Source organism: Fragaria vesca, linkage group LG4 (assembly GCF_000184155.1).
Source record: "Fragaria vesca subsp. vesca linkage group LG4, FraVesHawaii_1.0, whole genome shotgun sequence".
Taxonomy (NCBI): Eukaryota; Viridiplantae; Streptophyta; class Magnoliopsida; order Rosales; family Rosaceae; genus Fragaria; species Fragaria vesca.
This window is the reverse complement of record NC_020494.1, coordinates 5,699,140-5,726,408: the sequence shown is the minus strand read 5'-3', so window position 1 is coordinate 5,726,408 and position 27,269 is coordinate 5,699,140. Positions and strand designations below refer to the sequence as shown.

Below are 27,269 nucleotides of genomic sequence, written 5' to 3'. Positions count from 1 at the left end.
GGAGTTATTAGATGGTACTACTATTGCTGTTAAGCAACTTTCATCGAAGTCAAAACAAGGAAATCGTGAGTTTGTGAATGAAATAGGAATGATTTCTGGTTTGCAACATCCAAATCTTGTTAGATTGTATGGATGTTGCATTGAAGGAATCAGTTGTTGCTGGTATATGAATACATGGAGAACAATAGTCTTGCACATACCTTGTTTGGTAAGCTGGCAAATTGTAAGTATGTTATGAACTAGTTTGATAAATGTGTGTAATTTTTTTGATTATTTTTCTTATTACAGGTCCAGAAGATGATAAACTGAAATTGGACTGGCCTACAAGGCAAAAAATATGTATTGGCATTGCAAGAGGGCTAGCTTTCCTGCATGAGGAATCAACACTGAAAATTGTTCACAGAGACATCAAAATGAGTAATATACTGCTAGATAGAGACCTTAACCCTAAAATCTCCGACTTTGGATTGGCCAAGCTGGACGAAGAGGAGAAGACGCATATTAGTACCAGAGTAGCTGGAACTATGTGAGAAACCTTTCATATATATCTTTTCTTTTTTCCTTCATAATAGATTCTAACTTGACACTTGAATATATTAGGGGATTATATATCTATATATATATACTCAGTGCTGATACTCTACGCTACAGTATGAATCATTTTACCCTTTTGTGATGCCATGCATAGGAGTTAGAAATCAGAATGTGCTTATTAGTTCCTATTTATTGTGCAGAGGATACATGGCGCCAGAATATGCTTTGTGGGGTCACTTAACTGATAAAGTAGATGTTTATAGTTTTGGAGTTGTTGCGTTAGAGCTTGTATCTGGCAAAAACAACGTCAAATTTCGGCATGATGAGAATTATGTTTGCCTTCTAGATTATGTAAGATCTCCATCACATCCATACAATTGAAATTAAACCATGCATGTTGCTTTATTTCTGGGACTTGGTTATCTTGGTGATTACTGTCTTCAATCCTGCAGGCCCTTGTTTTGCAACAAAAAGAAAAACTGATGGAGCTAGTGGATCCAAAGCTGGAATCCAAGTTCAACAAGGAAGAGGCAATGAGAATGATTAAAGTAGCTCTACTATGCACCCATCCATCACCAGCATTGAGACCTACAATATCTGCAGCACTAAGCATGCTTGAAGGCCGAGCAGTTATTCACGAGTTAAATACAAGCTCCAGTATGTATAGTGATCATAAGCTAGCGTTTGAGTCCTTCAGAGATGAGTATCATGATGTGAGTATTCAACAGAGACTTCTGCCTCAAGGGCCAGAGGCCTCTTCCTCAAGGACTGTCCATGATAGCTATACATTTAACCTTGATTGTCCGTAGTTTTTTTATATATATTATAGAGCTTAGTATATTTTTTCCATGGTCTTGCACATCACAACTTTGATGTATGTGTCTTTTCAATCTATGATTGTATATGAACTCAGTATCTCCAATTCTCCATTGATTACTTAATTTGAAAAGTTAGTTGGAAATGTTTACAAGGCTTCTGCATGCATGACTGCTAGCATAAGCATCTTCATACCTGAAATATCTTGGAATTTTGATCAACTCTGGCACTATATATGAAGCTTGAAGCGTAGAGATTCTTTTGAAGTCTTAGCTTCAAAACACTGTCTCTGAAAGAATACATCTGAATTGTACTTGAACACCCTATAGAGTAACCACTTATCAGGATATTGTACATGAACTGAAGAACAATACACCCTTTGTTTCTTCTTCTTCTTCAAGAAACCAGTCGAAGGCTTTTGGGGCATAGTCTAAGCTATTGAAGGTGCCCATTTCAGCCCGGTGCTTATGAGCTTGGTGACATAGAGGCCTTCTTAGTGAAGTGACAATGAAGTTACTTCACTTTGTTCATGGTTTTACAGCTTTTGAGTGACCCAGTTGGGTAAGTGTGTAAGTATGGCAGCTTGTGGAACTTGACAACACTGTAAATGCAGTTCAAGTATATGAAGTATGATCTTAGTTTAGAACACATACGTATAAGCTTTAACCTAAATATTGTAGATAAGCCTCCTAACATTATTTGATTAATTCAAGTTACATTGCACTTTGATAAGCAGTTGATATGGTTTCTTTATGGATAAAACTGTCACGCAAGAGTTCTATATAAATGTCAGATGGTCCCTAGCTTCTAAAACATGTTTTCTTTCTCCTTAAATCAGAGTCCCATTGCTAAGAGAAAATTAAGGTGGATTTTTCAGGAGGAGAAGACCTTCATAGACAATGCAAGTACATCAAGTAAGTTTGTTATGCTTTATTCTTGTAATTAACTCAAGCATGAACTCATTTGAACTAGGTTATAAAGAGATGAACAAAGATACAAAAGAAGAAATATATACACAAGCCAAAAATTGGGGTCTTCAGTACTGAAGAAAATCTATCAAAAGACAGGCTGTTCCCTATTTGCCACCCAGACTATGGTTTGCTGTGATGCTTGTACCGCATGCCTATGTAGAAGTTTGAAACATTACCTGGTTGAAGAAACCCAATTCAAAAACCCCACCTGCTGAAACAATGGTTGGATCACCAGATAGAGATTGGCTTGTAGTAATGGAGTCAGCTGCAAGGGAGATAGAAGTACTGAGATATAGGCATGAGAAGAAAAGGGAAAGCATCAACTTAATTTGGTTGCTCTTGGTATCCATGGAGTGGCTGCAGAAAAACTTCCCAGATAAGCTGGATTATGAAATGATCGAGTCCACCAGTGGCCACAAGTCAAAGAATAGCTTTCTGAGGGAACCTTCTGCAAGAAATGTAACCACACCATGAACTTGGTGACCAGGTGATACAGTGTGTAGTCACATATGGCACAACGACGTGGTCCGGTAGACACTCCTGCAAAGATTGTTAAAAGAAGGATCAATGATATCGTTTAGTCCTCCATTTTAGTATATTACAATAAATTAACAAAATGGTTATACTAGTCTAACCTGGCCTTCACTATTTCTGGTATGATCCTGCTTTTGAATCTTCTCTTCGTCTTTGGCTTGTTGCTTTTGAATCTTCTCAGTGAGATGATGTTGCACCTGTGCTTCTGCCATACAGTGATACTGTTTCTGATACGATCAAAAGTTTGAAACAAGACTTGTTAAACACACATCAGTATTGTGCTACAAACTCACATTATCTAATCTTTTTATGGATATAAAGATTAAATGTAAATGGAAACACTAGCTCAAATGCCATCCGTTCCTCCGGCCTTTCCAACCCGGAACAAAAGTACCAGATGATCAACAGATCTTTCCAAATAATTCTGTTCATAGTCATAGTGCTTTACGAGTTGTATCTTCCATCCAAAATGTCCTCAAGAAATGATAGAAGTCTAGCCGAAATCCTGAAGACCTCTAAATCTACTTCATTACTAGGCATTAGTAAAGTCGGCTCTTTAGAATGGTGGAACTCAACTGTAAACCAGATTGATTCCTTAATAGTAACAGATCAGGCTAGGCTAATCTGTCTCTAAGCCTGTACCTCATATCTCAGCACACAGAGATCAAGCGAGCTAGTTTATCACTTGATAATATATACAAGAAGTGATACATAGCAGCACCACAAATTGCAGTTCTACATTATGATAACCCGGAGCAGGTTATCAGGAACAAGCTTGTTCCTCAAAGACAGAATATTTTGCTCAAATTTATATAAATTTAGTGGGTCTGGATTTCTTTCTGGGAGCCATTGCAAGAATTCATGAACACAGAACATTCTGCTACTCTTTGGTAGAAGAATTATAGTGGCTTAAATGTAATGAGGATTATCACTGACCTGTAGAATTTGAAATACCAAATAGAAGCTGAAGGTATAAGGATAGTGGCAATCCTTTTATCCTGCAAAACACCTTAAGATGCTGTTGTCTCATCAAGAACAAGCGGCACTAATATCCCTTATGGTTTCAGGTAAAACATGCATCTGCATATCATTGTTTTTCACAGAGGTTAGCAGCTTCGCTTGCTATCCTAGTACTGAGTTTTTTGCTGTCCTGAGTTTCAAAGTCTGTTATGATAGTTTAATAGGTCTTTTAAATTCAAATGGACAACTGAGTTTGTGGGAAGTGCTTTGGCGCTCAAACCAGTCTAAGGGTTGAGATCTTTTGTTATGCCAACCCGTGACCAAATGGTTTGATGCTCAAGGCTCTAGCTTGGATTTTATGATACATTATCCAATACAAAGCTGGTCCCTGTGTGATTCAAAGACCAGTCGCTATCGGCTGTGTTAAGGTCCACTGATGGACTGAGTAAGAGGGTTTCAAACCTCTTTGCTCCCTGTTTTGAATCATTCATGTTTTAGGAAAGGTATCTTTGTCTTATTGAGGTTGCTTGTGTCAACTCTCCATTTGGTTACATCACTTTCAGTATGGGGAACAAAACACTTCTGTCCAAACCTTTCTGAAACATGTTGAGGTCAACTTGCATCATCTTTGATGCCTTGTCTGCCTATATATATCTATAGCTTTGGCTTTGCTCAATGGTTGTTGAAAACTGCCTTATTGCGTTTTCTTTGTTGAGTCTAGTTTTTAGCTTGCATTGTTCATGCTGTTTTAAGTCTTTCTCGTGACTGTAAACCTTAGAGCTTGAACTCAAAACTTCTTTCATCAACTCATATCATGTTGCATACCATGAGGGATGTGTAGTGCAACCAACCCAAGAAGCATTCAATGTTGAATCTGCTAGTGGTTAGCTGAATTCACAAACAAGGCTTCTAAAACTGTTCCATGTTGTAAGAACTTAGAAACAAGAGAGGGAATAGGTCTAGACTAGTTCGGGACTAGGAAGGATAGCACTGTGGTAGTGTATCACTAGAACTATTATTCTTGTAAGAAGTTACTTCAACTTAGTAGAAAGTTTTGTCTCTCAAGAGTTAGAGACACGCAGTTTTCTCCCTGCATTCAGGGTTTCTGCGAGAAAAAAAACATCCTTGTGTTGATTCTTTATTTGCTGCAATTTACTTTCTGCAAATTCGTATCCTATGAATCTGAGATAGCACAAGTCATTGCTATCCTCGGATACAGAAGTCAACGAAAATTCAAAAAAGGCCTATTCACCCCCCTCTAGGACCTTTAGAAGCGACGGTGAATCTTCATCTTCTTGCTTGAAGTTTGAAGCTTTAAACCAGGCTGAAGTAATCCGACCCTTCTTGTAATTTTGGTTTTTCCTTTTAGTTTTTTTTAATTAGTGGACCCCAACCCGTTTATGCCATGACATGACATTAGGCTCCCTCCAGACGCAACACGTGTCCGCCAAGCTCATACGAAATCTTTTTCTATACATTTTTCTTTTTTCTAACTGGGGATCCTAATCTGTTTATGCCCGACACTAGACTCCGCCTAACGTAACACGTGTCTGCAGAGCTCGTTGGTAATTTTTTTTCTATTTTACTTTTTTTTTTTTTTGCTCTTTATTAGTATTGAGCCGAGACTTCATAATCCAAAGCATATACCTTAAACTCTCTTTTGGGTGGAAGATTGAGAGCTCAAAATGTCATCCTCTTCAGTAGAAACTATCGCGAACATTGAAGAGCTCCTAAAGCAGATCTTAGTAAGGGTGCCTGCTCTATCTCTTATCCGTTTCAAGTCCGTCTCCAAGCACTGGCTCTCTCTCATTTCCGACCCCGTCTTCTGTCGCCGCCATACTCTCTAAAACCCTAATCCCAAACTGGTTAGGAGGAAGTTACAGAGAGAAGGAGAGAAGAGAAGGGAGTTTAAAGATGCATAATTTCATTGATATCTTGCCATTGGCCTAGAAGTACAAATATAAAGGGAAGATGTGGACTAATGCCACCTAGTACAGCCAAAAGAGTCCTAGACTCTAGGAGACAAAAAGGGACCAGTTTGAAGTGGTCATGATAGCAACAGAGCTGCCAGCATTGCTGAAAGGGATGGATTACATGTGATCCATGGAGAAATAGCAGATTAATATCGAGGTAATGGAGATAGTCCTAACACAAACTCTCAGCTTTCATCTCTCCCAAAACCAGATGAGTCCTTCAAATACATCCCTCTTAATAACCGTGAAATCCCACCCCTTCAAAACCCTCACCAATTCCAATTCCCGCAAAACCAAACCAATTTGCGAGTTCCATCACAACCCCAAAATCTTCAAGCCCGCATCTCCTGTACCTTCAAAACCATAAACAATTCCAATTTGAGGATTCTTCAGTCCTGCAACGGCCTCTTCCTCTGCCAAATTCATGTCTGATGAAGAAACGAAACATGATCCGGTATATGTTGTCAATCCCACCACCAACCAGTTCCGGGCTCTTTCTTCTCCCAGCGTCATGGAAGACATGGATGACGGTATTGTTGTACGCTATGCTCTGGCTTTTAATCCTTCGAAATCGCCACATTACAAGGTAGTCTGCGTGACTAACTTGAGTGATGATTATTATGATGAGGGGCAGCACTTGATAGACATATACTCATCCGAGAGTGGAGAGTGGAAGCATCTCGAGGCTCTTTACTTCCCCAGCCCCCAGGACGGGGGAAGACACTTTGACTACAGGAGCAGGGAAGGGGCTGTATACTGCAACGGCATAGTTCATTGGATCAGAAATAGAATGGAAGTTGTGTTGAGTTGGGGAAGGACAAAGACAAGCGATGGTCCATGGTCCAGAGATGAATGGAAAAAAGATGAGTGTGATGTGGTGCACTACTTTGACATAGGTGAAGAACGATTTCGACTTGCCCCTGTGGCTCCTCCTGTTGCCTTGTCTGTCCGAAACATTAGCTTGGAGGACTTTCCCACTAGTTGGCCGAGTTTGGCTCAGAGATATTTTGTCGAGTGCCGCGGTCGTTTGTATTTGATTGAGATTTTTGAGCATTGCAAGACTCGATTTGAGGTCATGGAGATGGAAAGGAACTACTCTGGCTGGTTTGCCAAGTATCATGTTGATCTTAATCCGCTAGTCGCAGCTCTTCCTGGACTGGATTGGAATGCTTTAGCTGTCTTGGGCCTTTATCAAGAGGATGAGACAGATAATGGGGTTGAGGATACTTCAACTCATCTTTTGTTGCAGCTGCCTGGTAAGATCATATCCTATAATCTGAGGGATGAGACCTTCAAGACATCTGTTGAGTTAGGCAATAAGGAACTTTTTCAAGCTTTAGGTGACTATGATCATATTCAAGAGGATGTTGATTATCATCATATCAAGAGGATGTTACTTTTCCTTACATGGAGACTTTAACTTGTGTGTTAGGATGAAATTTATGTGTATCCCATACATGTTATGCTGTCGTTGCCATGTAAGTTATGCTATCTATAATGGTTAGTCGTAATCAAATTATGCTTTGTATTAGCTATTTAACTAATTGAATGGTTCCTTCCAAAACCTAAGTTGTCAGTTATTTGTGGTTTGTCATAATCTAATTAGCACAAGAAATTTTCAAGAGATTCATCTAGATAACCGTAGCATCTGGGACTGTTTAGATTCCTAAGTCTTGATCATTGGAGCATCCTTTCCCAGGTGTTCATTACTAGTAAGGTTTAGCCAATCTTCACTGTTTTTAAAACAGCATGTGAAGAATGCAGTTATCCTCTACTTGGTTAAGTGAAATAGACTGAAAACACAAACTAGGGTCATAGTTTACATATGAAAAATGGTTTGCATTTGAAAACATCATACGGTGAATGCAAAGTAGGGTCATATATAGCTGCTCTGTAATTCTCCAATTTGTTGAATGAAATAGACTGAAAACACAATGCATGTTATCTCACTTAAACACTTTTGTTATTGGAGTTTGTATGCAATTCCAAGGGGTTAGTGTTTACAGCAACCATTATGATTCAGGTGTACGTGTAGTCCTTTGCCAGGATCTTATAGTAATGGAGTCAATTCTACTACTGGAAGGTGGCTGTGTCCATATGATAATACTATTGTATAGTGTCTTAAGGATGAGAAACTTGTTGCTTATTAAGTATTTTTGTTGGAGATCGAGCATTACTAACTCTTAATCCCATTTATATGAGGGGATTTAAAATCTTTAGTGTGAACATATCTTGAAATCTAATAGGTATTAGGGCATAAGAGATCATTCACCTGCATATTGTGGTTTGTATCTGGTGTATTTTCTTGTGTCTAGAGTTTCTTTCTATTATACATTTTTGGTCTGTACAATATATAAAAGAAGTCAGTGTCTGCAGAATAATATTATGTATTAATGAAGTCAGTATCTGCACAATAACAATACATACAAGTCATTCTCTGCAAAACTATGATGTTGGTGTTTTCGTGGTAGAACTATCTCTTCCCTTTTTGTTTAGCTTTCAGTTGATTGAAGTCAAAGATTTATGTCTAACAATAAAAAGAGAGTCATGGAAATATGGTTATTGTTGATTCTCATCTACTGGTGATTTGCCTGTCAAAATGGTTCTCCCTTGGCTGGGGTCTTGAAAATCATGGAAACCTGCTACTGGATATGTCCACATTCTTAGACTATGAATTCATGGTAATGTAGCGTTTTTGGCTAAAAGGTTACATAGTTGGGAACCATATTTTGATGGCTGCAGGAGCATTATTTATACCTAATGTCAGTTATGATGTCATCGATGTCGAGAGAATTTCAGATGATCAGGTACATATATCTGATTATTCTGATCATGGGCACAAATGTACATTTGAATCTTAAATGTGGCCTTTGTGTTTTGTGATCTGCTATATGTTTCTCTAGTGTAGTTTTAAATGTGGCCTGTGTTTAGTTCATGTTGCCTCTGAGCTAGCTATTTATGGTTTTACAGTTTTTTGAGTGACCCGGCCAGTTGGGGAAGTGTGTGTAAGTATTGCAGCTTGTGGGTACTTTTTTTTTTTTTTTTTTTTTTTTTTCCTGAAAATGTGCAGCTTGTGGGACTTGAGAACACCGTAAATGCAGTTCTAGTATATGAAGTATCTTCTTTGTTTAGAACACATACGTATAAGCTTTAAGCTAAATAATGCAGATAGCCCGAACATTATTTTTGATTAATTCAAGTTACATTGCAATTGATAAAAGCAGTTGATGGTTTGGTAATACAGTAGGCTAAGCAAAATGACAGTTTCTTTATGGATGAATTGTCATGCTAGGCTTCTATGTTAATGTCAGACTGGTCCCTTCTAAAACATGTGTTTGTTCTCGTTAAATTAGTCCCATTGCAAATGCATGGACCAAGTTTGTTACGTTTAGTTCGTGTGTTATGCAAATATAGGGTTGATAAGTTGTACTCAATCCTAAGTTGAAGGGTTGATTCTACATTGTGTTCTTGGCTATTGGCTTTGGGGTCGTTTTGGTTAGTGGGAGCTATGACACTTCCTGTAGTCTCAGCTGAAATATTGAGGCCATGGCTTGATGGGTCTGCTGTCATATTTAGGGTTGCAACTAACTCAACTGCATAGGGGACGTGTCCCTGGCTATGACTTATCACAGTGGTGTCACACCTCCGTCAAATTGCTATCATTCAATTTGGTTCAACCGTCATTCCGTCAACTTAGTAGCGTGCACTTGGTCACTCTAACCGACCAAATTAACTTTGCTCATTTGTCCTTGGATTATTTAGAGGGCTTGATTAGGTTTTTTTTAAGCTAGAAGACTACAATTATAAAGAAACACTTTACGGGCAACCAACCTTAAAAAGGTCAAAATTAATCACATTCTTAACTGAGATCGACAAAATCATCTTCGACAGTTCCAGTCTGTAACCTAGGTTAGCCAAAGTAACACAATTGATAGTTAAGGCAGAATCACCTTCAACTAAGATGTTAATATAATTCAAGTCTTTTGTTTTGATGAGGCTATCTCTAAGCGCAATAGCTTCTTTAATGGGAACGTTGGCTTTCCCCATTATTCGAATCGGTTCACCCTGAAAATTAAATTATTACGTCTATGTCATATATAGTGCCATCAAATACTTTTCAAAATAATTAAATACATTTTTTTTCTTTTCGATTTACAATTAAATATCTAATTTTCTTTTAAGGAAGTTCTTATAATGAGAACCCTTAAGTTGAGGACTAGTTGAGAACTTTTCGGCTTATCTCACTTTTCGATCTTATATCCACATCTTGACCGTTCAGTTTATATGTATTTATAAGTAGATCATTTATGTAAATTTTCAGCCATATTGAAAATCGTTAAGACATTCATAAGTGTAATTTACTAATTATGAACTTGAACGGTTCATGTTTGACAGATTTGGTTCGTCTATTAATTTGATCTAGTTTGTTACCTTAACGATCACCGATTTGACTGAAAATTTGTAAGGTTGATCTGCACATATAGACCTAAAAACTGAACGGATGAGATGCCAAGATGTGATAAAAAAATAGATCTTTTAAATCATAAACCGAAAAATCTTAAACTAATTTTTACTAGAAGGGCTCCTTTGCTTTTAATATAGTTATTCCATTCTTAAAAATGTATATTCTTCAGTCCCATAAAGTAACGCTCTCCTCTATCATTTTCTGGAAACACAGCCAGAGCAAAAACCCTGAACCCGTTTTGTGGGCGAACGAGAGCTCAAAATGTCATCGTCGGCAGAGACCGTCGCCAACATCGAAGAGCTCCTGAAGTAGATCCTGGTAAGGGTTCCACCTCTATCTCTGATCCGCTTCAAGTCCGTCTCCAAGCACTGGCTATCTCTCATCTCCGACCCTCACTTCCGTCGCCGCCACTCTCCGAAACCCTAACCCCAAAATCTCCGCTTTCTTCGACGAGTCGTTCAACTCCATCCCTCTTAATGACAGTGAAATCCCACCTGGGTGGAGCCCCTTCAAAACCCTCACCGATTCCGTCCCTGATGGATCTAAATTGAGGATTCTCCAGTCCTGCAATGGCCTCTTCCTCTGCCACATTCCTATACCGTTTGAGCAAAGAGTTCAACACCATCCCGTATACGTAGTCAATCCCACCACCAACGAGTTCCGTCCTCTTTCTTCCCCCAGCGTCAATCCAGACACCACTTTTGCACGCTACGCTCTGGCATTTGACCCTTCAAAATCGCCTCCTGCTCTGCCTCACCAACCACTCCTATTACTTCTACTGGAATGATCATCGCGACGAGGGGCACCACCGCATAGAGATATACTCTTCAGAGACCGCAGAGTGGAAGCGTCTCGATACTCCTCTCTTCGCCAGCGATGATGATGATGGTAGGGAGACGACTATGCATTTCGACGAGAGTTGCAGGGAGGGCGCAGTGTACTGCAATGGCGGAGTTCATTGGATAAGAGATAGAATGCAAGTTGGCTTGTGTTGGAGCAGGACAAGGATAGGTGACTCTTGGTCCAAAGATACTTGGATAAGAAATGATTGTGATGTGTTGCACTACTTTGATGTAGGTGAAGAACAATTTCGACTTGCCCCTGCTACTCCTCCTCCTGTCCCCTTGGTTGCCAAAGACCTTAGCTATGACATTAATTATGGTTGGCCGAGATTTGATCGTATATGTTTTGGGGACTGCGGTGGCCGTTTGTATTTGATTGAGAGTTTTCAGTATTGCAAGACTCGATTTGAGGTCATGGAGATGGAGAGGGACTACTCTGGCTGGCTTGTTAAGTATCGTGTTGATCTTAATCCGCTAGTCGCGGCTTATCCTGGAGAGGATTGGGATGCTTGTGTTGTCTTGGGCCTTTCTCAAGAGGATAAGACAGATAATGGGGTTGAGGATACTTCAACTGATCTTTTGTTGCACCTCCCTGGTAAGATCATATCCTATAATCTGAGGAATGAGACATTCAAGACATCTGCTGAGTTAGGCAATGAGGAACTTTTTCAAGCTTTCGGTGATAATCATGGTATTGAAGAGGCTGTTACTTTTCCTTATATGGAGACTCTGGCTTGTTTGTGAGGATCGTATCTATATGTATCCCATACATGTTATGTTGCTGTTGCCATGTAAGTTGTGCTATCTATTAGAAATGCCTATCTATTTATAACACCGGTTCTTTCTGGATTGTCAGATTATTTGTAGAATTGTTGTTTTATGCTTTGTATTAGAAAGTTCTACTTACCAATTGCAAGTGGTGTTTTCTAAATTGTCTGTTTGGTGTGTTTTCATAATCAAATGTGCACAAGAAACATACAAAAGATTGAGCTTGGTAAACTTAACATCTGGGATTGTGTAGGTAAGTCTTGATCCGTGGAACTTGTTTTCTCAACTGTTCATTACTAGTGGAAATCTAGCAAAATTTAGCCGAGCTTTACTGTAGACTAGGTATTATCACTCCCCCATGGTTATCAGTGGCCCCTTTTTGACAGTGACCACTATAATTCGGGTTTGTAATCCTTTGTCAGGATCTTGATAGTAATTGCATCAATTCTACTACTGGATGTCATGTGTCCCATATGAATATATTAATATTTAGTGCTTTAAGGATGAAAACTTAGGGTGCTGTTGTTAGTCAATTATTTTTATTGCAGATCAAGCACTATGGACTCTTAAATCCCACTTATGGGGATTCCAACAATTAGGTATCTAGGATCAAATCTAATAGGTATAATGGCATATCAGATCATTAGGAACCTGCAAATATATGACTAACTTAAACATGACTTTTGTGTTATCTATCTGCTATATGTATCTATTGTCTAGAGTTTCTTTTGTGATTGCAGTTTATACTATTCATGAAACCTGTACATTATCCATAAATGAAGTACGTTTCTGCACTCTGCACAACAATAATTTATATAAATGAAGTCAGTATCTTCACAACAATGAAGTTAGGGAGAAGTAGACATGTTATCTAGCTGAATCTCAGGTTTGCACTATGGTTATCCAGGTACACTATGGTTTTACTGGCAATGGAGGACGAATCTCAGGTTTAAACTATGAAAAGTCAGGGCTCTGATGTAAGTTTATTTTTCTGGTTTTGAAAAGTCAACTAAAACATGCTGATCAATCTAGAACTATCTATTACAAACTAGTAATCTCTTACAGTTTATCTTCATTTCTATCAAGCTGACATTTGAAACACTATTAAGTTACTAACGGATTAGTTTGGTGTAATAGTTCCTGAATGTATAGGCCTATAAGATGAAAACTTTGCAGATCAACTATGATGCATGTATGTAATATGGTTTTCTGTTTCCTAAATGGCCATGCCACTAATCTACCACAGACGGATAATATGCTAATTCGGTAGACGGTTTATTTTCAACTACAATATGGATTCTTTTGGCAATAACTTGAGAAAGTGTTGCTTGAGGTGTTGTCACATCCCATAACCTGGGGTGTCAGGTGCGACTTAAAATGGTATTGGAGCCCAGGTAGTAGATCTAGTTAGATTGTCTAGCAGTGTTGAAAGTCTAGTTACTGTTTTATTAGTATGAAACCATGTTTTGCTATGCATCTTCAGGGTCTGAAGATGTCAAATGCTTCAAGTTCTGATGAGGGTTACTATGATGACCAAGAGTAGCAAGAACTTATAAAGTTTATAAGAGGAGCTGACGAAATTTAAAATAGGGTATGAGCCTTTATATTAATGCAGGATATAAGACTTTCATAGTTACTATCTTGTTGTCCTTTCTAAAACTGATGCATAGTCTTTGTACTCAAGCTGAAAACGGTTCCAAGCTTCATTAAACATTGACACATCCCAAGATTTTACAAGGGTAATCCAAGAACACATAAAAGCATCCCAATCTACATCTTCCTTAAACTGACCCTTACAATGTGCAAGGATATATATTTTTTTCAATATGCCATATGCATAAAAGATTAGGAGTCCCCGGAAACACAATCTGAATTGCTTTCATCAATGCCAACTCCCTGTCAGTTATAATCGCCAATGGATGATCACCATCTCCCAACAACTTACTAAACATTTCAAGAGCCCACTGATAGTCCTGTTGTTCCTCTTTTTGCATGAAAACAAAACACGAAATAGAAGGTAGTGTTGAAACTCGACACTCCTATAATCTCAAGTAATGGCATCTTATACTTATTTGTCATATAAGTACAATCCATTACAAAGACACTCGAGTAGCTTTTAGTCAACTCAATGGATGTCGGATGAGCAAAGAACAAATGAGTCAAATGACCAGAATGATCATATTTGACATTATGATAAAAACTAGCTCCACCAAGCTCATCTAATAATGCTTGAATAATTGAACGCCCACCTAGACTTTCCTTCCTAAATTGAGCTGTCTTGCTATATATATTTCTTAAAACTGCAAGAAGATCAGGATTATTTTGGCGAAGGGAAGAGAGAATCTGACGTGGTTTTATGCCAACCTTACTCATTTGTTCAACTTGTAGAGCTTCCTCTTTGGTAAATCTACGAGAATATGGATGTCCGGCCATATCACTGGAAGGATCATGATTATGAAATAAGCTAATTATCTCAACCTTCCACAACCCTTCAGCTGTACTTCTTCCCACAATCTTGAAAGAGCAACCTATCAGACGAGAAGCTGAATTTTTTTTCTTCTCCTCAAGTGTAGAGAAGGTTCGATAAGAACCACCTCTATCACAACCAATAAGCACATAACGTCTATCACCACCTTTACTCCTTTTGGATCATTTGATTACCATAGCATACCCTTGCGACTTCCCAATTTTACGGACAACACTCAGAAGGTCTTCTCGAGTTTCAAACAACTTCGCCAATAATGAGAGGAATTCATTCGCAATATTAGTCACGGCGAGGCCTTCAAGTAAATCAAAGAAAAAGAAAATAATTAAAGGGTCTAGATGATCTTCATGATTATCCAGTGAGGAGCCCGACACCAACAACAAACTCTAATTACAAGTTCTTAACATGATAAAAGTGATAACAAATAATACTTTCCATTGACAATGGGGCCTTCAATGAGACTAGATGGGTGATTAGAATGTAAGTCTTCCTCCAAACCATCTGAAGACATAGAAATATGCAACCCAATAACCATTGGATCTTCCTCCATACCATCTAATTTCCTGCTGCTGATATTGGGGATAAAAAAATTTTTGTCAGTATAAGCTATTCTAAAAGATTTGGGTAAACATATAGACTTCGAATTACTCGATTAATCAGAAACCCTATACCCAAAAATCATAAGGAAACAAATTTGTGCAAATTGATATGAGAAGACATGCACGTACTTTCTTTTGTACACTATGCTTTGGCCTTTGATCCTTCTAAATCGTCACATTACAAGCTGGTCTGCGTGACCAACTACCCGCTGGGCCAGCACTCCATAGAGATATACTCATCTGAGACCGGAGAGTGGAAGCATCTCGAAACTCCTTTCTTCCCCACCCCCTCAGACGTGGGAAGGCACCATGATTACAGACAGAAGGCAATGAACTTCGACTACAGGAGCAGGGAAGGCGCAGTATACTGCAATGGCGCAGTTCATTGGATCAGAAATGAATGGGTATCAAGCTTGCCAATCTGCTTGTCATTTGAGGATGACGAGAAGGAATATATAAGAGAGGAAGCTGATGTGATGCACTACTTTGACCTAGGCCAAGAATGTTTGCTGCTCGTGTCCTCTACCCCTCCTGTCCCTTTGCGTAGGAACAAATTGCCCACTTCAACGCCGAGCTTCAAACAGAGATATTTTGGGGAGTGTGGTGGCCGTTTGTATTTGATTGAGACTTATGAGCATTGCAACACCTGATTAGAAGTGATGGAGATGGAGAGAGACTACTCTGGCTGGTTTGTCAAGTATCATGTTGATCTTACTCCGCTTGTCGCAAATCTTCCTGGACACGATTGGAATGCTTTTGTTGTATTGGGACTTTCTCAGGAGGGGGAGACCTCCAAAGAAACAGATTCCAAGGTAGAGGATTCTTCAACTGATGTTTTGTTGCATTTGTCTGGTAAGTTCATATCTTACAATCTGAGGAATGAGACCCTCAAGAGATTTGTTGAGTTTGCTAATAACGAAATTTTTCTAGCTTCAAGTGATTATGATGGTATCCAAGAGGATGTTACTTTTCCTTTGATGGAGAGTTTAGCTTGTTTGTGAGGATGAAATCTTTACGTATCATGTATACATGTTATGATGTTGTTGTCATCTAAGTTATGCTTTCTATTAGAAAAACCTATCTATCTATTACAATAGTTCTTTGGACCAATTACATAGAAGTCCACTTTGACACATTTTATCCTATATAAGTCCACTCAAACATTTTTACCCATTAAGTCTACCCAAGCCTAAATAGTGTCTTATATTTGGTATTAAAGTTCAACAAAATTACAGACTACCATCTAACTAAAAAATTAGATTTTCTCTCTTATTTTTTGCAAAAATGCCATTAATATTGTAAAAAGTCAACAACTAAAAAAAGTCTTCGGCTGACCTTCTGCGAGGTCTCCGGCCAACCTCCGGCAAATTTTTCTGCCTGACTTCGACGAACTTTCCGGTCGACCATCTGTGAGAATTCTGACGACCACAAAAACTACTACCTACGATAACAAAAGATACTACCGCCAGCAACAAAAGCTACTACGACCAGCAAAAAAAGCTACTACCACTGACAACAAAAGATATTACCGACAACAATAAAAGCTACTGCCACCAACAAAGAAAACTACTACCACTGACAACAAAAGATACTACTGTCAGTAATAAAAGCTACTACCGCTAGCTAAAAAAGATACTACCTCCAACAACAAAAGCTACTACCTACGATAACAAAATATACTACCACCAGCAATAAAATCTACTACGACCAACAAAGAAAGCTACTATCATTGACAACAAAAGATACTACCGATAACAATAAAAGTTACTGCCACAAACAAAGAAAACTATTACCACTGACAACAAAAGATACTACCGTCAGTAACAAAAGCTGCTACCACCAACAACAAAAGCTACTACCACCAACAACAAAAGCTACTGTCACCCGCAACAAAAACTACTACGGTGAGATTTCTGACAATATCCGGCAAGGTCACAAAAGTTATGAAAGCTATTTTTAGAGACCTACAAAACTATGAAATGTAGACGATACGACTAATAAAAATGCTAAGAGAATACTACCAATGTATTGAAAATATACTAACACATACATAAAAAGATACTATTACAATGCCGAAAAGATACAAACACATCCATAAAAAAAGCACTATCAGTGTGTTGAAATAAACTGATACAAGATACTATCAGTGTGTCGAAAAGATATCATACAACGAGAAAGCTACTAACATCATGTTGAAAATATACTAACGTAAACATAGAAAGATACTATGACTATGTTGCAAAGATATTGTCCGCTAAGTGAATTTTCCTATAGTATACCTACACAATCGAGAAACATGCCAAAATTCACACATGAATTATGCTTGCAGAATGTTGAGAATTGTAGACCTACACCAATCTACCATACCAAAACATGAACTAGTAATTAAAGATACTACCATAAGCACATAAAGATACTGCCATAGTAGCAGAAAGATACGACATGAATTATAAAAAGCTACTATTCAGAGCAATTATATACAACGATTACAATCATGTAGTTTATGAACAATTATAGTTGCTAAAAAATTATAGGTAATGAACAACTATAAACTAAACTTATATATACAACTCATATATACAAGCGTCATCGATCTGAACCATGCAATCAAACTAAACCATTCACGACTCAACTAAATTAATTTCTAATCCTAAATTCTCCTCTTTCCACTTCGTTCTTTGTACCACAAAGAAGGTTGAACTAGCTATTCAAACAGAGCACCAACAAAATCAAACAAATCTAAGAGCATGTAGAATGAGAAAATTAAACCAACGATTGGCAAAGGTTTAACAGAGTGTGATCTAAGTGAAGTCTATAGGTAGAGAAGAAGAGAAGTTAGAAGTAATTGGCTTACATACCCAAGCTTCTAAAAGGCCCCGCCTAGGACCGCCTAGTCCCCGCCTAGGCTCTAGGCTGCAACAAGCCGTCTCGCTTTTCTTCCAGGCCTTTGTGCCAGGCTGTGGGCGATTAGGCGGCCGCCTAGCCCGCCTAGATGCCGTCTTGCTCGCCTAGGCTGCTAAGCTCTACGGCTATTTTTGTTTTCTTTTTGTGGTGGGATTGTTATATTGTGGAGAGTATGAGAGTATAAGAGTTAATTGTGTGTTTAAAATTAGAAGTGTATATGTTTATTGCTGTTGTTGCTCACTTTTACAGGAAGTTATGCTAAATTTTAGTTATAATTTATTTTATAAATGAGTATGACTAGATTATGTTGAATAATTTATCTATATTTGACCGTTTTCAAATATTAAATTGCATAAAATATATATTTTTAATTAATAAATCTTAAAAAATACAAATCGCCTAGTCCCCACCTAGTCCCCGCCTAATCCTCGCCTAGGTTGTCCAGGCTCTAGGCTGTGGGTTACCGCCCGCCTAGCGCCTAATGCCTTTTAGAACATTGTACATACAAGTGGATATGGATCGATGCGAGGAGAGAGACAAGCTCCGACGATCTGAAAGGCGTCGTCGTCGTTGACAGAATCAAAGATGCAATCAAGCTCGAAGTCGTCGTTGTCGAGGCGCCGTCGATTGAAACTGAGATGCAGTGGAGGTCGAGCCGGACGATTGCCGGCGATGGATCATCTGAGGGAGAGACCTCCGAGGCAGGCAGATATGCGATGGCATTTAAGAGCCAGTTTGGTGACGACCTTGAGGGAGATGTAGTCGAGGCCGAGATCGGCATGCAGGCGTCGTCGACGGTCGATCCGGAAGTCATTGTCGAGGCTAGGCAGCGGCATTGTCGTCGTCGGAGAAGCAATCTAGGTCCTGTCGGAATTCGTCTCGAAGCGGCAACGGCATTAGAATCGAAGGAGAGAGAGAGAGAGAGAGAGGAGTTGCGTGAGAGGGAGGATAGAGACGTTTTGGGAACCACAAGTCTCTCATATTTAAGAACAAGGGTAAAATTGTCATGATGAAATAATTGGAGTAAGCAAAGTAGACTCATCTGGGTAAAAAGATTAAGGTGGACTTATGAAGGAGAAAATGTTCAGAAGAGGACTTTTATGAAATTTTCTATAGTTCTTTGTGAATTATTAGTCATTCGTGGTTTGTCACAATCAAATTTTTGCCTTGTATTAGAAAGTTCTATTTAGTAATTACAGTGGTTCTTTCTTTGTTTTCAGTTGTTATTGGTTAGTGATAACCAAATTAGCACAAGAATTTTCCAAAAGATTTAGCTAAATAACCTTAGCGTTCCTAAGTTTTGATCTGTTGAACTTGTTTCCCCTTGGTGTTCATTACTAGTTGAAATCTAGCAAAAGTTAACCAAGCTTCATTTTATTTGGAAACAGCATATGGAGAATGTATACAATTAGTAAAGCTAGCTAGGTTTTACCTTACCCTTAAAAATTTTCTCACCATTGTTAGCCAATGCTGGTGGTGGCATGAAGGAGGAGGAGAATTATATGGTACTGTAGTTAAATTCAAGTCGATCAGACGTTATTATATTTTTTTTTGTTATCGTCTATGAATTTGCAACCAAATTAAATAGAAATAAAAAAATAGAGGCTTAATTTACCAAAGAGTAATCGATCATAGTCATCAGAAAAGGTTTTGCTTCCACCCGGAATCGCATTCACAATCAACAGATCAAAGTCCTATTGCTTTATCGAAGGTTTGCAAGTCCTGTTCCGCATGCTACAACTTTGTAGACAACAACTACATACAATCCATATGCTGACAAGCTTGTGATATATACAATTGGTAAAAATACGTTTTGTATAATATCCATGTTGCTCCAGGAATAGGTTACAGATTGCTGCAGGGACAAATCGGTCAAATAAGTTGACCGATTCCTGATTAACTCGCCTATAAGTTGATTGCTAGATAAGGTTCGATCGAGTTAAGGGTAGAAAACTTGAAATTGTTTCAAAACCCTAACCCTAAGGCGAATAGAAAAGAAAGGAACAAACATGTCATTGGCATCAGCGGAAGCCGTAGCCAACATCGAAGAGCTCATTACTCAGATCCTTGAGTCCCTGCCCTTACGATCACTTGCTCGTTTCAAGTGCGTCTCCACTCATTGGCTCTCCGCCTCTCCCTCATCTCCGACCTCCACACCCTCAAAACCCCCAAAATCACAGCTTTCTTCTCTTGCAAAATCCAAGACGAGTAGTCCTTCAAGTCCATCCCAAGCCCTTTTGTTAACCATGAAATCCCACCTGCGTGGAATCCCTTTCAAACCCTAAACAATTCGGTCCCGAATTCAGTCCCGGATGGATTCAAGTTGAGGATTCTTCAGTCTTGCAATGGCCTTTTCCTCTGCCATATTCCTGTCAAGCAAGATCAAACAAAATATCATCACGTATATGTATTCAATCCAACCACCAACCAATTCCGGATTCTTTCTTCTCCAAGGGTCAAGAGTGAAGACATGGAGAGATATGCTTTTGTATGTTATGGTTTGGCTTTTGATCCTTCCAAATCACCTCATTACAAGGTGGTCTGCGTGACTAACTCATGTTTCGCCTATTCTGAATTTGTGGAACGTGAAGGCGAGCACCACAAAATAGATATATATTCATCTGAGACTGGAACCTGGAAGCATCTAAATGTTCCATATTTCCCGAGCCCCTATGACAGTCATAGGCCCTATGATCGCAAGCAGATGGCCATGCACTTTGACCATAGGAACAGGGAAGGGGCCGTATACTGCAACGACGCAGTTCATTGGATAAGAGCCAGTGTATCAAGCTTGGCGATGACACGCGCAACTGAAAGTGGTAGGATGGAATTCACAAGAAACGAAACTGATGTGCTGCACTACTTTGATTTAGGCCAAGAACGTTTGTTGCTAGCGTCCTCTAACCCTCATGTTCCCTTGGTTGTCAAAAACATCCCGATGAACGAGTCTGGTACACGTCCCACTCAGTTGCTGAGATCGTTTCAAAGATATTTCGATCGAGGAGTCCGGTGGCCGTTTGTATTTGATTGAGACTTACCAGCATTGTAAAATCCAGTTTGATGTTATGGAGATGGAAAGGGACTACTCTGGCTGGTTTGTCAAGTATCATGTTGATCTTAATCCAGTATCCACAGCTCTTCCTCGTTCAAATGCTTTGCTTATCTTGTACCTCTCTCAAGAGCAAGAAAAGGATGCAAAAGAGGAGGATTTTTCATGTATCCTTTGGTTGCATATGCCTGGAAAGGTCATGTCTTATAACCTCAAGAATAACAACTTCGAGACTTCTGTGGAGTTGGCCGATGAGGAAAATCTTCATGCTTTAAATGAAAAATTCTCTAGGCATTAGGTTGTTATGTATCCTTACATGGAGAGTTTAGCAATTATGTGAGACGATGAATCTATACATATTCCATATAAGTATGAGCAGAACCCGAGCACATGCAATGGAGCCGTAGACAGTCATGTTTCCCCACTGGATCCGAAGCATCTCAAGCTCAAGCATTTACTTTTTTGGTTAGAGACCAACGTCTGTTTGTTAAGAGTGACCAGTGATCAAGTTGAGGTATTAAGATTTTGTGTAATTGAAATCTGGATCTGGTGAAGCTGTGTCTTGTTTTAGTTTGTACAAGATTAGAGGAATAGAAGTACTGCATGAATTTTTCTCTGTAACAAAAGTTTCAATCATTCAACAAATTCATCTATTGTGATTTATGAGATTGATTTAAATTTTGAAATATCATGTTTTGACATTGAATTATAATATCTGTAGTTACTTTCAACACACCATAATGAGTTTACACAGATGATTGACATTACTGTTCATTAAGTGCTTCTATGAGCCTTTTAATCTGTCAGTGTGTTTAGTAATGCTTTGCTGATTTTCTGCTCTATCGGTCACAACATTCTCTTTTTTTCTCTCAAATTATTCTTGTGTTTGTGCTCTGATCAGGTTCAATGCTACGAGAGAATTTCACCTCTTGTTCTAATGAAGGTTCCTCTTGGTTCCTTTTCTAATATAAGGACAGGCGATTCCATTGTTACATATTAATGGCGTGAAATATACAGACTAAAGGTAGTGATTACCAGTTTTCTTTTACTTTTCTACATCATGGAGATATATATAGGTGTGTGTGTGTGTGTGTGTGTGAGGTTTTATGTAAATCTAAAATTTGCTTTCGACATTTACTCTTCCTGATTATATCAACATTTACTCTGTATATTATATCCACATTTAACTGTACAATTATGCTTTCAAGGTCATTGTTCTACATGAATAACGATGTGATCAAAGGGTCGGAATGTTGCTTAGTTATAACCAGAGCAGTTTCTGGAAGTTCACCTATAAGACCTTTATCTGGAATTAAATAAGAAAAAGGATAAGTTGTAATATCCATGTTTGTGCAATCTAGGCTGGGTTAACACAAATATTCAGTAAGCGCTGTCTGAGAAAGTATATGTAATTCATATCTGTTGAACGGGAATAAATCAATATTGTTGGTTTTAGGATTCTCTACAAATGAGGTAAACTTGGAATAGACTCAGAAGTGAGCACTAGAAAGAAAATTGAAATAATGGCCATTGGTGAAGAATCTACCATTTTTGGGATTTCAATAAAAATGTGTCCGTTTATTTTTTTCTCATGTAGGTTTTCATTTTTGATGGTATTTTAATGTTTACAGATATTCCTTTTTTTTTTTTTGGTAACTGATTATGTTTACTGCATTGTTTCTGAACTAACTTGTCAAAGTCTGTATAATGTACTGTATTGTGAAATAAAAATTGAAAGTGATGGAAAACATCTCTGTTTTGTTGTGTAACTTGTTTATGGTTCACTTCCACCAGAGACTCGAACAAGACAGGTATGAGTTCTTTCTTGCATTCTTAAGTTTTTTATATTCCTTGCTTTGAAAGAGGCATCCTTATGGAGTTTTCATTAGTGATATGCTTCTTGCTACACGTACTGTTTTAAATGAACAGAACTACAAGCTCAGATTTTATAGTTTGATGTTTAGGCTGTTAATTGTCTGTAGCCTCAACCCCTTTGAGCACCATATGTGGTTTCCGAGGATTGGCTGAATTGATATACACCTTTAGTATTGCAGTGGCAACAATGTTCAATGATGCTAGCATTGAGTTGGATGTTCTAGTAGCAAGTGATGCCATCGGGACAGGTCTTAATCTAACATAGCACGAATCATGAATTCAACAATAACAAAACTTGATGGTATTGAGAACAGGGAACATCCTAGATCAAACAAATTCCAGGTACTCTTTATTTGGTCATGTCATTATGACCTCAAGCCCTTGAAAAAACACTTTTCAAGCAAATGTGTCCTTACTTGGTAGTTCATAAATCTTATATGCCATAGAAAATGGTTACCTAAATCTGAAGAGGTAAAGTTACAGGTTGCATTGTTCTGTATGCTACATATAATCTTGTGTTACACTACCAGAAGAAAGGCTTTAGCCGACGAAAAAAAAACAACCAGGCTGACGAATCAATTTTTCGTCGGCTAAAGTCATCGGCTAATTTATATTTTCGTCGGCTAAAGAATTTATTTCGTCGGCTAAAGTCTGTTAAAGATGACTATAGCCGACGAAAATATATTTCGTCGGCTAAAGTGTTTTATATTCGCAGATCTAGAAAGCAGCTCATCTGAGTAAAAAAAAAACGGGAAGAAGAAAAAACGGGAGTAAAAAGTTTGGGTGTTGTTGAAATTTGTCTATAATTAGTTTGTGGAGCTATATATAGGTACGTACATGTGTATATATGTTGATTTTGAGTTTTATTTGAGTTGATCGATTTTGAGTGTGATTGAATTGATAGATTTTGAGTACGTTGGATGTATATATGTGTTGATCGATTTGGTTGATGATTTGATAATATATATGAAGTTGTTGTTAATAAATAGTAGATATATATATATATGTTAATTAATTTATAATATTGTGTTGATGGTATGAAGTTGTTGATGATGATTTTGTGATGATGTTGATATATATAATATTGTTATGTAATTATTAATTAAGTATATCTATATTGTTCTAGGATATTCTTTATGTGTGTCTTGGCCTTATGCCATTAGGATATGTAGTTTGACTAGATCTATGTATTCATATCCTTACCTTATTGGTATTGTGTAATTCCCTATATAAAGGGCTCTTATCAATGAATAATACACACATCTTTCACGATTCTATATTCTTAAACATATTTCACTTCATCACGTTATCAGCCCTTTGCTCAACCCTTGAGCTAATATTTTTTCCAAACCCTAAAACCAAAGCCGAAGACTTTCGGCCCTGCTTCGGCCGCCACCGCTGCTGCCGCCGCCGCCGTCGCCCTCCAACTGCCGCTTCCCGGCCGTCCGCTCCACTGCTTTCTCTCTCATCCGATCAAGCATTCAAGTTTTACGGTATGTTTTCTTTACAACCCTAAAACTCTTCAAAGTTCAATAACCTCGGGGGAGATAAAGTGCTTTCTCCTCTTCTTCTACTCCATTCCATGCTTGGGTCGGTGTATTTGCAGGTTTACAAATCCCGGTTGTCCTCCCCGGGTCTAAAGTTGTGTTTGATCAACTTTGGTTATTGCTATTTTGAAGGTGTGTTTGATCACCTTCACACAAGTTTTCTGGGTCGTGTTTGATCGACTCCGGACGTTTAGGGTTGTGTTTGATCAACCCTAGAGAGACAAACCAAAAGCATCGTATTTGAGTATCCTTTTTAGGGTCTCCAACAGAAAACTAATACGACTTGTTCTCTCTTGTATGTAGATGGACAGAGGCATTGAATTCGACGTCCTTGACGCCCTGGGTCTCGGACATAGAGCAGACCTTCATCGCTAAGGATCTGACCGAGACCATATTCTCTGATCCAGCTCAGGAACCGCCTCATAAGAGAACTAAATCTCAGGCGCTCATGTTCCTTCGTAAGCATATCGATCCCACACTGCGCAGGCAGTATCAATCCAAGCACGATCCAAAAGATCTGTGGGATGCCCTTGCCGAACGCTTCGGCAACATTCACTCGACCTTGCTCTCATAACTAATTGCTCGCTGTGATGAAATCCGACTTTTGGATTACAAGAAGGTTGATGACTTTAACAGGGAAATGCTTTGCCTACAAGCTCAACTGAGCTCATGTGGAGTCGAGAAAAGTGATGCCGACATGATCGAAAAAACTTTCTCGACCTTCCTTTCAGCTGCTAAGATCCTCATGAACCAATATCGGCTTGAGTTCATAAATAAGAGGATTACTACATTTAGCGGCTTAATGACGCAACTCCTTATGGAAGAAAAGAATAACATGATCAATGATCAGCATAATTTGCGTCCTGTAGGCACCCGGAAAATTCCGGAATCTAATTACAACAACAAGCGGAGTTAGAAAGCTCCGAAACGCAAGGATCAACATCGGAATGAACCTTATGCACGTGGGACTCAACACCACCGTGCCTCTGGTTCTCGGGGACAAGGTAGTGGCTTTAGTGGCCAAACCAACACTTGGTGTCGAGACACCAGTGCCGCCGGCCCCAAGGGAGGTGCCGCTCCTCCTCGGAAACAGCAAGTTCGCTCTTCTTCTGTCATTGACGGTCAATCCAACAGATGTGGGTCCAAGGACCACTGGTATAAAAGCTGTCGCGCTTCTGCAAATGTTGTTGCCGCATACAAGAAATACAAGGAATTGATGGAAGTCAATTCCACTGAAAAGAATGGAGTTGAACATAATGTTACCTTCAAGGTCGCAGACCCCAATGGACAATGTTCTGACTTAGATGCCCCTGACTTTGATGTCACCGGTTAAGATTGTTTTCTCTTTTACAAGTCATGATGTAATAAGGCATCGTTAGCATGCCATGCTTAGTTTTCTTCTCAATTTTTTTTGAGACCCTTATGTACTCTTTTCAGCGCATTAATGAAAGTTTTCATTTTGGTTCTTCTTGTCTCTATTTGGTTCGAATTGATTTACATCTATCTTAGAAAACATGGCATCAACGCCGTGACTCTCAAGGAGGGTTACTAACGTGTTTTCCGGTTCAAGTCTTTTCCCCTATAGCGGATTTTCCATCATCAATTGTTCAACTAGGCTCATCCAAGTTAGTATGATGTCTTAGAATTGTCCGAAATTAAGGAGCTAGTGGTTTAAGTGTGCCTCGCACTACCGACCTTCCACGGACATGCCTGGTCATACTTAATTTGGAGTTACCGAAAGCTTTTGATTTTGGATTCCCTTTATGCTATTACTCCAATTGCCGTCTTGTAAAAGACGTTAAAGACTTGGCACAACCGGACCATCATCGAATCCTCTAGGTTCTCAGGACCAGGATTTGATCATCAACACGTCCCTGTGGCCGAGCATACGCCTCCATGCCACCGGCAAGCTTCAAAAGCTTAGCTAATGCCAAATCTGCGAAAAACAGTAATCTGTCCTCCCTGGACAGTCACTTCGTTTGAGCTTTGTGAACAGCTCTGGACGAACTAGACAGTGAACTTTATATCATTGGAAAGCTCTACGAGTCTAGTTTTCAGAACATTTTGAGGTTCATCCATATCTATTTTAACGAAGGAGTTATGACTGTTTTAGTACGCAAAGGTCATTCTGCGCGAGAAATTTTCAGCACTCTCGTGATTGTTGCTACTTTTAGCTTTTTCAATCCTTCTAAATGGCTCGCTATTGACCTATTTACTCATATATCTACTCTCTTTTGTAGGTATGTCTCTTGGAGAGATCGAGTGCCTCGCAGATAGTGGTTCAACCCACACCATTCTAAGGAACCGGCAACTATTTATTGAGTTAGTGCCATGTAAATTATCTGTGACGACAATGATTGGATCTTCTCCTGTGATCCTCGGGCGTGGAACCGCTCGCTTTTTTCTGCCTCATGGCACTATCATCCACGTCACGGACGCTCTCTATGCCCCAAAAGGGCACCGAACCTTGTTAAGCTTTAAGGACATTCGCGCTAATGGCTTTCACTTGGAAACTCATTGTGAAGATGGAACTGAGTTCTTATGTATTACTTCTCATGATTACGGACGTAAACGTATATTAGAGAAACTTATGAGTCAATCTAGTGGTCTTTACCTTACTACGATTCGGATTATTGAATCTCATGTAGTCGCCAAACATGATCTTTGGGACTCTGACTCATACAAGCTTTGGCATGATCGACTTGGTCATCCCGGAAGGGACATGATGATCTGAATTCTGCGTAATTCTCATGGACATCCCTTCTTTAGATCAAAACGAAAACATTTGGGATCTTTGCATCATAGTGGTGACGCCACAAATGGCCATCACGGCCCAAAGGGGACTTTGACGTCTCCCGGGCTAGGCACCAACTTCCTGGCTGCCGCTCGGCCGACCCCTCAAGCAATTGAGGCGCGCCGTTCTTCCCTTGATGTGTCGTTGACTCTT

At 39.0% G+C, this 27,269-nt stretch overlaps 2 protein-coding genes and 1 pseudogene across 3 annotated transcripts in view; all 3 read left to right on the top strand.

The window, feature by feature from the left end:
• LOC101304864 overlaps positions 1–1,442 on the top strand; it is a 37,232-nt pseudogene extending 35,790 nt beyond the window's left edge. The window contains exons 17-20 of the transcript XR_184569.1: positions 12–208; positions 289–526; positions 735–885; positions 987–1,442. The product of XR_184569.1 is annotated as a probable LRR receptor-like serine/threonine-protein kinase At1g07650-like (transcript). The remainder of the gene's footprint in view (positions 1–11; positions 209–288; positions 527–734; positions 886–986) is intronic.
• Positions 1,443–10,411: 8,969 nt separating this feature from the next.
• On the top strand, positions 10,412–12,952 carry LOC101299853 (F-box protein At5g07610-like). The gene is made up of 2 exons (XM_004296536.1): positions 10,412–11,886; positions 12,771–12,952. The coding sequence occupies exon 1, from the start codon at positions 11,156–11,158 to the stop codon at positions 11,837–11,839; it is 684 nt and encodes a 227-aa protein (XP_004296584.1). The 5' UTR covers positions 10,412–11,155; the 3' UTR covers positions 11,840–11,886; positions 12,771–12,952.
• A 7,369-nt stretch (positions 12,953–20,321) lies between these two features.
• On the top strand, positions 20,322–21,198 carry LOC101304569 (F-box protein At5g07610-like). Its single transcript, XM_004297928.1, has 2 exons — positions 20,322–20,771; positions 20,908–21,198. Exons 1-2 carry the CDS (start codon positions 20,322–20,324, stop codon positions 21,196–21,198), a joined length of 741 nt encoding a protein of 246 aa, XP_004297976.1.
• Positions 21,199–27,269: the final 6,071 nt, after the last annotated feature.